Raw genomic sequence first — 16,371 nt, forward strand, 5'->3', positions numbered from 1 at the left:
AAAATTTACTGTGACCGAAATTTAATACAATCATTTTGCCCATGTCGGTAAATTCGGTGTTTAAAAAAAAAAGAAGTCCTTTCTGTCTGCAGCTATGTTCATGCCCCTTTAAGACGGCTTGAGCGGCTGTAGTCACGTGACTCCACCCAGCTGAACGAGAAAGAAAACTGACAATGCGGTCGTTGCGGGCGATTCAAATCCAGAAGCGACTGACACGGCTGAAGACGAAGTAACGTTAGTTGTTCCTGTTGTGCTTGTCCCGAAAAGAAATTTGACATCTGTCGACAAGAGTCGGGTTTCTTCAGGGTTTTTTTTGTCCTTTTTTTAAGCTTGAAGGATCGCTGCAACTCTCACCAGAACAATCGTGTCTCTCAGCCTGCTGTTTAGTGAAGAATTTTTTAGCACAAACGCTGCAACTAAATGGCTTGTCTCCATTGTGTGTTCTTGTGTGGATTCGTAAATTTGACTTTACAGAGAAGCGTCTCCCACAAACTGAGCAGGAAAAAGGTTTTCCCACACTGTGTGTTCTTCTATGTTTTGTTAAAGTTGACTTATCAGAGAAGCTTTTGCCACAAAGTGAGCAGGAAAAGGGGTTTTCTCCACTGTGTGTTCTTATATGTTCTGTTAAACTTGACTTTCGAGAGAAACTTTTACCGCAAACTGAGCAGGAAAAAGGTTTTTCTCCACTGTGCGTTCTTGTGTGCATTGTGAAATGGTATTTCACTGAGAAGCTTTTGCCACAAACTGAGCAGGAAAAAGGTTTTTCTCCACTGTGTGTTCTTGTGTGGATTGTTAAATTAGACTTTTGAGAGAAACTTTTGCTACAAACTGAGCAGGAAAAGGGTTTTTCTCCACTGTGTGTTCTTGTATGTTTTGTTAATCGTGACTTAAGAGAAAAACTTTTACCACAAACTGAGCAAGAAAAAGGTTTTTCTCCACTGTGTGTTCTTGTGTGGATTGTTAAATTAGACTTTCGAGAGAAGCTTTTACCACAAATTGAGCAAGAAAAGGGTTTTTCCCCACTGTGTGTTCTTGTGTGGCTCGTTAAATGAGACTTTTGAGAGAAACTTTTGCTACAAACTGAGCAGGAAAATGGGTTTCCTCCACTGTGTGTTCTAATATGCTCTGTTAAACTTGACTTTCGAGAGAAACTCTTGCCACAAACTGAGCAGGAAAAAGGTTTTTCTCCACTGTTTGTTCTTGTGTGCATTCTTAAACTTGACATTCGAGAGAAACTCTTGCCACAAACTGAGCAGGAAAAATGTTTTTCTCCAGTGTGTGTTCTTATGTGTTTCATTGAACTTGACTTGAGAGAGAAATTCTTGCCACAAACTGAGCATGAAAAAGGTTTTTCTCCACTATGTGTTCTTGTGTGGATCGTTAAATTAGACTTCCGAGAGAAGGTTTTGCCACAAACTGAACAGGAAAAGGGTTTTTCTCCACTGTGTGTTCTTGTGTGCCGTTTTAAAGACGACTTTGAAGTTAATGATTTCCCACAGTGAGGACATACCCAACAGTCAGTGTGACATGCCCTTTCACCTTTGGCTTGCCCATCAACATTGTCATGGTCATGGTCAACATCATCATCAGAATCGTCATCATCATCATGAAAACAGCGTGATGATGTCTCCTCACTATGTGCTTGTGTTGGCCCCCAGTGATTAGCATCACCTTCTGTTGTCATGTGATGACTTGAACTGATGCTTGTAGGCTCCGCCCCTTTGTTGTCCTCACCCTTGTTTTCATCTTCAGTCTTTATAGGGACATCGTTCACCGGTGACTTGTTGATCTCCTCCTCCTCCTCCTCCTCCTCCTCCTCCTCCTCCTCCTTGTTTTTGATGCGAGTCAAGTCTGGCTCCTCTTTCACAGAACGGAGATCGTTTTCACTGACGTCTGCAAGACACAAAAAGACAAACACACATTTGGTCTGGTCAAGTCAAACCTCATGCGGCGACTTTGTCTTATATTGTTTCGACAGTGCTACCTTGAATTGTGCCTGCCGCACACGGAGCAATGCGTGCGACCCCGATTTGGACCAGACCATGGGGGCATTTCACAAAATTACGTCCTACGATGTAAACCTCCCTTTCGCAGCACAACAACAGTGATAAACGAGCAATTAAAAAGGAACCACTTGGTGGCTGATGCCCGAATTCATTCCTGACATAGTCACAGACGTTTCTGGAAGGGAGCTGAAGTTAGCACACACAGGCTATCGTGTGCGTCTGATGGAACACCTGTTGTGGGACCCTAACTTATTGATGGGGACCACTGGGGGCCATCGCAACATAATGTCATTGATAAAATAGGAATCGTTCAAGTGAAATATGTTTACAAGTATTTCATTTTGCATTAAGAGATAGTGGGTACCGTGTTTTCATGACCATAAGGCGCACTTTAAAGTCCTAAATCAGAGTTCCTCAATCCTGTTCCTCGAGGGCCGGTGTCCCTGCAGGTTTTCCATCTCCCCCTGCTGCAACACAGCTGATTCAAATGATCCGATAATCAACAAGGTCTGCAGAAGCTAGAAAATGATCGTTCAGGTGTGTTGCACCAGGGAGAGGTGGAAAATGGACAGGACACTGGCCCTCGAGGAACAGGATTGAAGACCCCTGTCCTAAATCTTCCCCAAAACAAACTAGGCTTCTTGTAATGCAACACGCCTATTGTATGGACTGAGCAACTCGCTCGACCATCGGGCATGTTCCCCTTGAGGTATTTCAGAGTGCATGTTAGCACACCCTTCCGGCCAAAATCTGAGACATCTTTGCTTCAAATTGACTGTGACATATATATATTTGGTGAATACGGTGTTTGGAGATGGTGCAGGAGAAAGCTGGACAAAATGGCAGCTGTACACGATGTTGTAGTCTGTCTTATCATTAATGTTATTGCAAGCAAGATACATCACAGGTTTAAACAACAGACTGCAAAAAAATAAATAAAAACACATGGCCCAAAGCACACCACTCACATCTCTCTAACCAGCCATCTGATTGGCTGAGGCTCCCAGAATGCATCAGTACTGTTTTTGTATTGTTTTTATTTCTTTTGGGGATACATGTTTTGTGTTAAATTATATATATATATATATCCACTTGTTTTCCTTGTCATTCTCTGTATTTGTTTGCAGTTTCACAAAAAGGACTTCCAGAAAAACATGAAGGAAGACCTCTTTACGCTTTGTGTTTTTTTTTTGGAAAATTGTTTAGCTCACTACACCATATTTTCAGTTCTACACATGGTCAGGGCAGAAGAGTGTCAGTGCTAGCATGCCCGAGTTAGTATGCGCGATGCATTAAATGTATTTTAAATGTTTGGATGAGGTGAAGTACGCACATGTGCACACAACTGTGCAAGGCCACCAGAGGTTCATTGACTCTCACCGACCAAGCCAGTACAAAGTGAAAAAATAAATAATACCAATCCGTAATTTTTTTTTTCTTATTAGTGTTTTATCCACTAGAATTGATCAACCACCATTAATAATTTCGCCACAGTGTATACATTTTTTTAGAGTCAGGTAGAATTCCTTCAATAAGGAATTGCTTTAACGAGATATAAAAACTAGAAAATGTAAAATGTTAAATAATCAGTTCGAATTTTAAACTGGGGGGAAAAACACAGTTTACCCCCCACTATTGCTTTTTCTTTGGCATTTATTTTCTGCACTGATTTCATTTGGCATCAACAAATGTTCAGCAAACCGGCAAGTAAAAGGCAATATTTAAAAACAAAACGGCAATGACCTTGAACGATTTCCACAAACAAATTGATATTGTGATGCATGTTGCTTACGATAGAAAGTCGTTCTTTACAAAGCAAATGAGAGTAAAACGTAGACAAACCTGCTTTGTGTAGCACAACACGAGGCTGCTTGCAAACTTCGCCCAGCAGTTGAAGATGTTGCTCGTTCTCTTCTTTTATTCCACAAAGTTCCTCTTTGTACTTGGGTGTCGTTCTAGCACACATTTTCAAACGTCAATCTCAACAAATCCGCACTTGGTCTTTGCTTGGCGATAACTCGTGAGCTTCTCTTTGTTCGACGAGACAAATGAAAGATGGCGTCGTTTCTTTTCCATCGAGAAAATGGCTGAATGGATCTCCTTCGTGAAAACCGCAGTTTGTTCAGCACGAAAGCGGAAGAACAACACACCCCGCTGTGATATGATTGGCTGCTGGCTGTGTGGAGCACTGTCACCAACTCACCGACAGATGTCGCCATTTGCGATGCAAATCATTGTTATCTTCTTCTCAACATAGAAAAAAAAACGTACGATTTAAACCGTATGCATATGACCAAACATTTTAGTTCCCAAATATGAACTTGACAGATGTATTGAATTTTACTTTTGTTGCTGGTTTTGTTAAAACATCTGACACCATGTTGTTGGTTGGATAGTATTCCAAATGTATTTCCCTATTATTAACAGTTGGGATGATAAAGTGAAACTTTATGACATGTTTGCACCTTTGCCTTTTTTCAAGGTTTTTCGCCAGCGACGTGGTTGCGTATTTTAAAATCACTGTTTTATTCTCTAAATGTTAGTGTTAAAGAATGATTTCAGTGTTTATAACTTAAATAACTTAAATATGTCATTATTCATTTCAGTATTCATTAAACTACGGTGATTATTTATTTCAAGATTCATTGAACTGTTTTAGTAATAATTTAGTATTCAATGTTTAATCGTGACTGTATTTACTTTTTCAATATTTGTGTCACTATTTTTTTCAATCTTAATGTTCTGGAAAATTATTTTGCATTAAGGTTTTTGTTATTTATTGTGGCCACCTGCTTTTGAAGAAAGTGCCTTTCGCTTCTTGTACTCGAGGATTCTTTGTGAAGCCAAAACAACACGAACTTGACTGATAAGTAGGCTCAACGCAGAAAAAGTATCTTTTTGTTTTAAGATTACACAGTTCCTGTCAAATAAATCTTCATCTTCCTGTGTGCATCAGTATCTTCCCATGCACTTCTCCCACTGAGATCACTCTGCAGACTGACCCAAAAGACAATTTATTTTCCAGACTATCTCATTGATCTTCCCTAACTGCTGAAAATTCCACAACAATTTGGGGTCAGACGTGGGATAGCTGAATATCCGCCGGTGAAATTCAGGGATGCTGGCAGGTGACCTCCAGGGTTCAATTTAGACAGCAGCAGCAACGAACTGCGTGATGCGAATCATCTCGTCCATGGTGACAAATAAACGCTGACTCCAGTCGCCATCAAGTTGCCAACTCGTGACATTCCAAAACCTTTGAGAGAAACGGAGACCACTTGCGTTTCTCTGTCTTGTTCTTTTTATAGTTCAACTTCTAGTTCTGTTTTTCACCTTTTCACAGCGTAATGAAGGCCAGTTGAGCAAGTGGAACAAGTGTTTTTATTGATGATAGTGGAAGGCACCGATTGCATAAGCACTGTTTCTTCTCACACCTTTTCCATTAGGTGCGATTAAAAAGACAACTGAAAAGCATAACGTTAACAAATGTTGTTCTAGGCAAAGGCAAATAATTTTATTTACATCTTGATGTAAAATCACCAAAAAAATAATCATCACTCAGACATATAGGTTATTCTGGCACTGATCACATTGGCTTAATGTCAATAAAAAAGCTTTGCAAAATTAAATTTATCATATTTTATTCAAAATCACATTTACATCTTACCACAAAGAGTCGGTTCCTTCAGTTTTTTTTGTCCTGTTTTTTAAGCTTCAAGGATCGCTGCTATTCTCGTAGGGCTGGACGATAAACCGAAACTTTACTGTTACCGAAATTTAATACAATCATTTTGCCCATGTCGGAAAATTCAGTGTTTAAAAAAAAAAAAGAAAAGTCTTTTTAGTCATGTGACTCCACCCAGCTGAACGAGAAAGAAAACGTGACGACGCGGTCGTTGCTGGCGATTCAAATCCAGAAGCGGCTGACACGGAAGACGAAGTAACGTTAGTTGAAGTTGTTCCTGTTGTGCTTGTCCCGAAAAGAAATTCGACATCTGTCGTTTGGAAATGTTTTGGGTTCCATAAAGACGATGTTTGAGCAAAAGAACACGAACTACAAAGTGCGTCGTAAGCACCCGAAACAGCGCGCCCAACCTTTTCTTTTTCACCACCCACAACACAACCATGCTGTTGACTTGGAGCTTGTGCTAAAAGTTCAAAGTGAGAAGCAAGGTTGGACAAGTGACAACAGCCCACTAACGGAGGCGACACCATACGAGAGAACGTCTCAGAAGTGGACGCGATAGCCTAGCACATAGCTAAAGATAAAGCTCCTCTAGTTACAGAGGAGCGCACAGGATTTAAACGCCTCATAAAAGTAGTCGACAAGAGGTACGAAAATATTTGTTGCAAACCCTACTTCCCTTGGACAACATCGGGACGGGAGCGCAGACATGTCAAGCATTTTGCATCCACATCCGACTTGTGGTCGAGTTGCAACATGGATCCCTGTTTGAGCCCGAATGCGCATTACATAGACGACAAGTGGCAACCGCGCACCGGAATACTCAAGATGGCATTTTCCTGATGAACCACACGCGTTTATTTGGCATTGGGATTACATTGACATTTTTTTCATTCTATTTAGCATTTTGTTTACAGGCGACTAGCTCCTTTGCACATGGCATTACAGCATCTCGGCACAATCGATTTGCAGAAAAAGATTTTGTGAGAGTTACCCTTTTTCTCCTGTTCTTTGTGACATTGTTCAAATCATGCAAAGCAAGATATTTGGAATGTTTATACAAATGGTTTTTGTACTATTATTTTTCATTGAAAGTAATGTGTACCAGTTGGTTAAAAAAAAAAAACAGTTAATATGCATTTCCTGCATTTATTTTGATTTTGGGGGGAATTTATCGTGCATCGATCATTACCAAGGTGAAATTGCTCAATTTACCGCAATATTGATTTCAGGTCATATCGCCCAGCCCTATATTCTCACCATCACAATCGTGTCTCGCAGCATGCTGTTTAGTGGCGAATTTTTTAGCACAAACGCTGCAACTGAATGGCTTGTCTCTATTGTGTGTTCTTGTGTGGCTTTGTAAATGTGACTTTTCAGAGAAGCATTTTCCACAAACTGAGCAGGAAAAAGGTTTTTCTCCACTGTGTGTTCTTGTGTGATTTCTTAAATAAGACTTTTGAGAGAAGCATTTTCCACAAAATGAGCAGGAAAAAGGTTTTTCTCCACTGTGAGTTCTTGTGTGCCTTGTTAAAGTTGACTTATGAGAGAAGCTTCTGCCACAAACTGAGCAGGAAAAAGATTTTTCCCCACTGTGTGTTCTTGTGTGGCTTGTTAAATGAGCCTTTTGGGAGAAGCTTTTACCACAAACTAAGCAAGAAGGAGGTTCTGCAGTGTGTGTTCTTGTATGTTCTGTGAATCGGGACTTTAGAGAAAATCTTTTACCACAAACTGAGCAAGAAAAAGGTTTTTCTCCACTATGTGTTGTTGCGTGTTTTCTTAAATTAGACTTTCCAGAGAAGCTTTTGCCACAAACTGAGCAGGAAAAGGGTTTTTCTCCAGTGTGTGTTCTTGTGTGTTCTGTTAAATTTCCCCTTTCAGAGAAGCATTTTCCACAAACTGAGCAGGAAAAAGGTTTTTCTCCAGTGTGTGTTCTTGTGTGGATTGTAAACGTTGACTTATGCAGGAAGCTTTTGCCACAAACCGAGCAAGAAAACTGTTTTTCACCACTGTGTGTTTTTCTGTGCCCTTTTAAAGACAGCTTTGAAGTGAATGAGTCAGTGTGACATGCCCTTTCACTTTTAGCTTGCCCATCATCATCATCATCATCATTAGTATCATCATCATCATGAGCATCTGATAATGTGTCCTCATTATGTGCTTGTGATGGCCCCCAGTGGTCTTCATCACCTTCTGTTGTCACGTGATGACTTGAGCTGCTGCTTGTCGGCTCCGCCCCTTTGTTGTCCTCACTCTCATCCTTGTTTACATCTTCGGTCTTTGTTGGGACAACTTTCACTGGTGACTTGTTGATCTCCTCCTCCTCTTCCTCCTTTTTGATGTGAGTCAAGTCTGGCTCCTCTTTCACAGAACGGAGATCATTTTGTCTGACGTCTGCAGGACACAAAAAGACAAACATACATTTGGTTTGGTCAAGTCAAACCTCGTGCATCGACTTTGTCTTCTTTTGTTTCTACCGTGCTACCTTGACTTGTGCCTGCCGCATTAATGTTGTGATGCATGCAATGCGTGTGACCCCGATTTGGACCAGACCATGGGGGCATTTCACAAAATTACGGCCAACGATGTAAACCTCCCTTTCCTAGCAGCACAACAGTGATAAACGAGCATTTAAAAAGGAAGCACGTTGCGGCTGAGGCCCGATTTCATTCCTGACATAGTCACAGACGTTTCTGGAAGCGAACTGAAGTTAGCACACACAGGCTATTGTGTGCGTCTGATGGAACACCTGTTGTGGGACCCAAAATTATTAATGGGGGCCACCGCAACATAATGTCATTGATAGAATAGGAATCCTTCAAGTGAAATATGTTTACAAGTATTTCTTTTTGCAGTTAGAGATAGTTTCATCGTGGGTACTTTTTGCTTCCATTATAATCTGGATCCCTAAAAGAATTAAAGGGGCCCTGGCATCAGAGTCGCTATTTATTGCATGATTTACGTTTGGGTTTTTTTTTTTGCCCAAAATGACATTTAGCCTGCGAGTACGTTCCGACATTACCCTTTTTATTTTTTATAAAATTTCTGTTTTTAAATAAATTTTAAAACAACATTATGTTTGAAGAGTCAAAATCCCTACACATAAGCATTAAGCAACAACACTTTCACTCTGACTTTCATGTTGACATATTTGAATAATGACTGTATATTTTAAAGTTATCCAATATGTATTAAAATTAGACTAAGATACACCATAATATTATTAGAGTTCACTGAATTATTTTGTAACTGCAATGATGCTTAACAACCATAGGGTGTCAGTAATGAGTAACAAAGTAACACAACACCTCCCATTGTTCCGTCATCATTTTCATTTGCATAAATTATCAAGAACTTTGAGTTGTGGGGGAGATGCAAACCTCCTGGGCCACAGGAACTTTATTATCAGGAACTAAATGTTCCTGGGCTTGTTGGTAGAAAAGGGGGTTGTGACGGTATCCCTTTTTAAGCTCATAGATAAGATAAGATAAGATTCCCTTTATTAGTCCCACAATGGGGAAATTCGAGATTCGAACCAAGGCCTCCTGGGGAGACTGGGACCGAAACGCGGCGCCTTAGACCACTCGGCCATCCTGGCAGTAAGCCAAAGATGCAGATGCATTCCTTGCAGCATGCGCTTGTTCACTGATTAGATCCGTGCAACCTTGGATGGATGCATTCAATGTATTTTAAATGTTTGGATGAGGTGAAACTATGCACACGTGCACAAAACTGTGCAGGGCCACCCGAGGTTCATTGACTCTCACCCGACCAAGCCAGTACAAAGTTCATAAATAAATAAGACCAATACGTACTTGATTTTAAAAAAAAAAACTTAATATTTTGTGTTTTATCCACTAAAATTGATCAACCGCCATTGATGTTTTCGCCGCAGTGTGCACATTTTGTAAGTTAGGCAGAATTCCTTCCGTAAGGAATTGCTTAAACCAGATATAAAAACCAGAAAATTGAAAATGTAAAATAATCTGTTCAAATTTTATACTGGGAAAACATGGAGTTCACCCCCCACTATTGGTTATTCTTTGGCATTTATTTTCTGCACTGATTTTATTTGGCATAAACAAATGTTTAGCAAACCGACAAGCAATATTTAAAACTAAAACGGCAATAACATTGAACGCATTTCCCCAAACAACTTAATGTTGTGATGCATGCAATGTCGTTCTTTACAAAGCAAATGAGAGTAAAACGTGTACAAACCTGCTTTGAGTGGCACAACACGAGGCTGGTTGCAAACTTCGTCCAGCAGTTGAAGATGTTGCTCGTTCTCTTCTTTTATTCCACAAAGTTCCTCTTTGTACTTGGGTGTCGTTCTTTCACACATTTTCAAATGATAACTCAAAAAAATCTGCACTTGATCTCTGCTTGGCGATGAGTCGTTAGCGGCTAGCTAGCTAACAAGCTAAGCTAACTACACCGAAAAGCATCAACGCGCGAAGATGAGGTTATCGGACACAAAGACTTAATGAATTATGTCGTAGTCCTTTAGAGTAGCACTGGACATCCTGTGAGAAAATTACAGCCAGTTCCACACTAAATCAGAAGAATTTAGCGGTGTTTGTTTTTATTTCGGTGTGGACGGGTCGGTGCATGTGGTCGAGGTCCTTCGGAAGCTGCGCGCTTTCTAATGACGTCATGCTTTAAGCACGTATTTTTCAAATATATTTCTTTGCCTCTGCGTTTGTTTTTTAACCCTGACTGTTCTATTTTAATATGTATTTTATATAATATTTTAAATCGGTTGATAAAAAAAAAACTAAATTAACACCCCATTGGCGAGTCAGCTTCTACGTCACTTCCGCCTATGCCCCGAGCAGCCGCTGCTGGAACAGCAGTGGGACGTTCAAGTTTCTCCTACCGAACTTGCAACAATGCTGTGGTTCAATCGGGCTGCAAGATTCTATGAATATAATGTCTGCATATACGAGCAGTGCTTCTCAATTATTTCACGTTTTGGTAAAAAAAAAAAAAACTATTGACATTAGCAAACCAAACACAGTTATTAATACGTACATAATATAGAAATGACAAAAAGAAGAGCGAGGGGGATTTTAAACACCAATTCTTTGTAAATAACATAAAGCAACAGCTTTAGTATGTTTACGATACGTTTTTTCTTTAATTTTATGGTGACTATACGTTTTTTTTTATGGTTACTGTAAAGTTTTGTCTTCTATCTTAAGAAGTCACGCAGGTAACGTGATGCTGCAAGCTTGTGCCTCTTTATTTATTGACTTCTCGTCTATGTGCGTAGACACTTGTTCGTCTGGTAACCAAACACACGTCAGGCAATACTGCCAATTAGTGACGAATGACATAACTGCTATCATTACATCTCCCTTTCAAACGTTAAACAATGCCTATGACTTTTTTAATTAATTTTTTTAAATATTATTATTATAATAATAATGATTTTGTTTTGTTATCAATTATTTTCACTTCTTATCAATATCTATCCATTTTTTGATGACAACAAGCAGCTCTACAACAATTTTAGGAACAATAACACAACATTAAACATTTTCAATCAGCCTGTCCGGTTGTCGTCTAACTCTTGTTGATCTTCGAAGAGGTTCAGTAATCCCAGAAATTGCTGGTGGTTGAGGTCTGTGCTCCTTCGATGTATCCGCCTGCTTTGCAGCCTCAGCCTTATCAGAAGATTTCTTGCAGTCCTCGGTAGTGATGGGTAGATGAGGCATCTTGTATCGTTTTGACACAGTGACACACTGTATTGACACTGTGTTGACACTGTGTTGCTGAATACTGACACCTGGTGGACTTGCAGGAAAAATTTGACCGGGTCATCAGACTCTGATCTGTCAAACTAATTTTATCCAATTCCATTGATTAGGCATTTGCATTCACATTATTTTTACATATACGTACTTTCATAAAAAAATCGTTGATATTCGAGACGCAGTTGATAAATTAAGTGAACATCTGTCTGAATGCCTAAGTAAAAGTGTTGTGAATGACAATGGACTCATTGTAATTAAAGATTTTTATAAAAAAAAATAGTTTCTCCAGCGTTTTGTTATTCAGTCTATTTATATCTTTTTTTTTTAGGCAATTTCCCCCGCCTTTGAGAAGATCCTCCCACAAGGCACTGAAGAGGCCGGTGTGCACAACGCCTGTGTGGCTAATAGAAATAGATGAGGGAACGTTGCCTCCATGGACTTCCAGTATAAGAGCGGGTCTTCCGTACGTGCAACGTGTCCTGCTGACATATAGCGCTGCACCTCTGAGTGCGCACAAGGCAGAAAACTTGCGTTTACCAGTGACGTCTTCCATCTTGCGGATATTTAACGCAGAGTAATGCGCCAATAACTCGATGCTTGTTTTGAGCGTGCATCCTGTTGACAGATGTGCATCCTTATAAACACAGTTTGGTGCGCGACCGCTGTGTCGACACGGTTCTGGTAGTGGTCACGTGACTTTCTTGCCCTGGAAGCTCGGCGCACGCAACGGCGCCTCAGTGTCGCTGGACCCATCACTAGTCCTCGGGAACCTTCAGAAGACTCCTCCAGTTCCCCCTCACTCTTTGTCCATCCTTTGTTTCCACAATCTAAGATCTCGGACACGAGACAGTTTTCCGCACCGAGATAACATGTTTCTAAACGAGTTACGACCTAATACCATTTATATAACTCCTTGAATAACACGATTCGGTTTTAGAGGGACCGCAGAACCCTTAATTTACACTACCGTGCTATCCGCAGGGGAAACCCAGTTTCCCGAGAAACCCAGTTTCTCAATGAGTTATGGCCTAATTCCATTGATATAACTCTTTAGACTAGCACGATCCAGTTTATCACACCGTACTGGTCAACGGCGCGCGCCTAGTCCATCAGCGTGAAGTTGGCGCTCCATTTCTTGCAAAAATAGGGTGAAATAGTTAAGAGTGCATCTGTGCTCGTTTGTGCTGTTAAAATTTCCGTTTGTGCTGCTTCGGTTCCAGAGATATTACACTTTTTTATTTCGAGTGGTGACGTCACCCAGCCCCCCACTTTCATCCAAATGGGTCGGGAATGGTGCCATTCGTTTGTGCTTCGTTTGTGCTTGTTTGTGCTGTTAAAAGTTTCGTTTGTGTTGCTCCGGTTCGATAGATATTACACGTTTTAATTCACGCGGTGACGTCACAAACACTAACGCTCCGGCGTCAGTCTATTTTGTTTTGGATGCTGTCGAACAAGGAGCTAGGTATCGCGCTACCGCGTTCAGCTAATCACTTGAATCACTCGTATTTGTTATTAATTCCAGGTTATAAACTAGTTCCTGGAATGAACCGATGTTTTGCATGTTTCTGCGCATTTTACATTCTTCATGATCCTGGAAAGCAACTGTTGCCGGACGAACTTCAGGTAAACATGTCACACTCACTGTTGTAGCTTTTTTTTGCTAGCATGCAATAATCTTAAAATCTTCCTGTTTTCACTGCTGTCCATTACTTTAAATTCGATCTTATTTCTTTTAATATGTTGTTCTGCTGCTCACGTGTTTATTTCATCAGTAGTCATTAAAGCTATGTGATTATTTCTTAAATTATAGCAGACGTGAGGCCGAAACATATCCGTTGATCTATTTTGAAATAAAAACAACATAAACACACCCCTCGATGTAGCATTCCCTCATTTGAGAACAACTGAATTAATGTAAAAACAGTACATGTGTAATTGATGAGAGCCTGCAGAGAAAGCTTGGGTTGAAACAATAGCTTTATGTGTAAAAAAAACAGCAACAAACAAAACACCAAACTATTTACATTGCAACAATTAAGCAATCACTGCTTTGTGAAGAACAAAGCATGTGGGAAGATCTTTGTCTTTTCTGATGCTGCTTTCACTCCACTTTCCAGGTCATTGTACATCTCCCAGGCAAAAGCAGCCCTCCTGCAGTATGCCACATAATGTCCAAGAGAATCCTGGGTCAAGGCTCTTTGAAATCCTATGACTGCTCTCAAAGTAAACATATTCTCTTGCAGCACCAGACTGGAGGGAATTTCAAGCAGGGCAACTTCTGTCCAACTCGTACCGAGGTCGGTGTCAATCCACAAACATTCTCCCAGACTGTAGCTGTGGGAAACATTTGCCGAACACAGAGCCTTTCCTGTACTGTTGTCTTGCTTTTTAAATGTAGATGGACACTGAGATGCATTTTGGATTGGTCGGAGGCAAGTAGAGTCAGGAAGGCTCAGTCCTTCTTCAGCAGCAGTCTGAAGATAAGTCATGCCACAAGTCTGCAGGACAGCAATGTTGGTACACACAAGCGGAACTTCCCTTATTACTTGAGTGCTTAGGCTGCAGTACGGTGAGGAACATTGTTTTTTCAAGTATACACTTGGAAGATTCCTCGTGGCTCTCTCAATCACTGTCGAGATGTGGCATTGTGCATCTATTTGGAGAGCACCAGAGGTTAGGTGGACAGGCTTGAATATTTCTTTCAGGAGTTCTGCCCTCTTGGAATACACGTGTTGTGTCACACCTCGTGTTGCGATTGTTTTTACCAAGTGGAGGAATGGATTGTCACAGGTCTTGCTGCTTACAGCCTTTTCAAATGAAAAGCTGTCACCATAAGAGCAAGAAAGACTGAAACACGGCATCAAATGCACAAATGTTGAGCACAGCGACTTTCAATTTGGAAAGTTTAACAGGCTGTTGTTGGTTTCCATTTTTCAACAATTGCACCTTGACTTTTTTACGTTCCACGGATGAATCCACATGCAGCCACTCAGGACAAGGAGAGAGATATGAACTCATCTTCCTTTTTTGGGTGGAACTTCTAAGCCTCTCCAGTTCTCAACTTCGGTTGTTTGCAGCAGCATCAGATTCATCACCAAGGTCAGCATCCTTTTTTACATTTTTTTCCCCCACTCTGGGTAGTAGAGACATCGTCAGGTCGTAAGACAGTCGTAGCATCACCTACATCAGCCTTTTCTCTTTTTTGTTTTGCAGCAGAAATCCGCATGTTTCCGTCAATGAAGGCAAGATGACGAGCAACAAACCGGTCGACACGAATGGGAAGGCTTTCATGCTTGAAAAGCCCATTTTTTATGTTTTTAAACTCTGCTTCAACAGCTGCCGAACTTGCAGTGATGGTGGTGCTTCGGAAGAGAGGGACCATTACTCCTGTCCAGAGTGGTAAGTAACTTCCCAGTCTGATGATGTGGGGAATAATCTCAGGGAGGAAGTGGATGTTATCTCTGTCTCCCTCAGCCATGGCAAGTGACCTGCTCTCCTCGCATAATTCTGTCACCCACTGTCGAGCATTAGTGTGGATCTGTTGATGCGCCTCGACGGGTTCCTGTGCCTGAACCTCTGTGTCTGGCATGCTGATACAGTCTTCTTGTGCAATTTGAGCTTTTAGGTATTTCTTCCGCTTTTCTGATGGGAGAGGGGTTCCAGAACTGTCATTACCTTCGGACTCACTCAGTGCCACAATAGTGAGGGCACCTAGAAGTTCTGTTGAATGTTCCACACATTGTGACTTGAGTAGTTGTGATAATGATCTCACATAAAACTCTTTAACACGATGTCTTTTATTTTTCAGGCAGTCCCATTGGCAGATCATTTTGATGCAATGTGCAACATCTACCCTGACAAAGCATGGCGGCAGGTTTGCATGCTGATTCCCAAGCAAGACATTAAAGCACTCATTAATGTAGCTCTTCAAATCGGGATGTGGGGTAAAAGCTTTGATCAGAGAGAGAGAAATCACTTACAGCTTCTTTTGGGACCGGTGCACTTGCATGGATCCATTCTTTTAGCCACCCTGTGATAGCGCCAACATCATGCTTCTCTGATAACATCTGCACCACTGGGACACTGCAGCTGTTATTTCCCGTCAGAACACCCTGATAAAGGAAGATGTGGCCGGACGAGCCATTCGGTCTCACCAGTTTCTTAACTACTGAGCCAGTAGCATCAAAGCATACAGTTGGATGAGGTTTTTTTTGACAATGTCTTGTACACATGCATTTGTGTTTGACTCCAGTAATGACAGAAGAATTTGTCAAGTCCAATGTCTTTGATGCTCCCACTGTGAGGTGTACTGTACTTTAACAGCTGCAACGACAAAATTGGATTTTTATCTCCTAATGCCAAGTCATTTCTCTCTTGTTTTGCCTTGCGCAGGGTGGCCAAATTTGGGAGGTGGCTTGGCTCAGGATCTCCGAAGTTCATTAGTGTTGTTGCTTGCGGTGCCCGCCATACATGTGGTTCCATCCTGCCCTCAACAAGTTCCTTGGCTATCTTCACATGCAACTGCCCAGACAGGAATCGCTTTGAGCTGCCAGTGTGCTGGGAGTCATCAATGTTCTTGATGTAACAGTTAAGCATCATTGGACCATAGAGTTCAGGCTCTCTGTCGCAATTTATGTCAAGATGGCCATGACATTCCCTGCAGTGTCCTCTAATTTCAATATAATTATTTGTGACTAATGGATAGACCTTGGCTCTTTTAAAACAAGTGTGCAAGGAATTTTTACTGCTTTCCAGATTTCCTCATTTATAATGTGGCTCCAGGTGCCAGGCTTCAAAATTGTATAGCTTCTCTTTTGGGTTTGGCAATACTTGTCGTTATATATATATATATATATATATATATATATATATATATGTAGTATATATATATATATATATATATATATATATATATATATAG

The 16,371-nt window shown here is 40.8% G+C and overlaps 2 protein-coding genes and 1 pseudogene across 2 annotated transcripts; 1 reads left to right on the forward strand and 2 right to left on the reverse strand.

The window, feature by feature from the left end:
• Positions 1–249: 249 nt before the first annotated feature.
• On the reverse strand, positions 250–1,724 carry LOC148341821 (uncharacterized). Its single transcript, XM_088288513.1, has one exon. It carries the CDS (start codon positions 1,682–1,684, stop codon positions 302–304), a length of 1,383 nt encoding a protein of 460 aa, XP_088144639.1. The 5' UTR covers positions 1,685–1,724; the 3' UTR covers positions 250–301.
• A 3,746-nt stretch (positions 1,725–5,470) lies between these two features.
• LOC148341822 (uncharacterized) lies at positions 5,471–12,321 on the reverse strand. Its single transcript, XM_088287961.1, has 2 exons — positions 12,311–12,321; positions 5,471–7,625 (listed from the first exon to the last, which is right to left on the reverse strand). The coding sequence occupies exons 1-2, from the start codon at positions 12,319–12,321 to the stop codon at positions 6,920–6,922; spliced, it is 717 nt and encodes a 238-aa protein (XP_088144087.1). The 3' UTR covers positions 5,471–6,919.
• Positions 12,322–13,450: 1,129 nt separating this feature from the next.
• LOC148341823 (uncharacterized) lies at positions 13,451–16,059 on the forward strand (annotated as a pseudogene).
• Positions 16,060–16,371: the final 312 nt, after the last annotated feature.

Source organism: Idiotropiscis lumnitzeri, chromosome 2, assembly GCF_059441095.1.
Source record: "Idiotropiscis lumnitzeri isolate Australia: NSW breed Sydney's pygmy pipehorse chromosome 2, RoL_Ilum_1.0, whole genome shotgun sequence".
Taxonomy (NCBI): Eukaryota; Metazoa; Chordata; class Actinopteri; order Syngnathiformes; family Syngnathidae; genus Idiotropiscis; species Idiotropiscis lumnitzeri.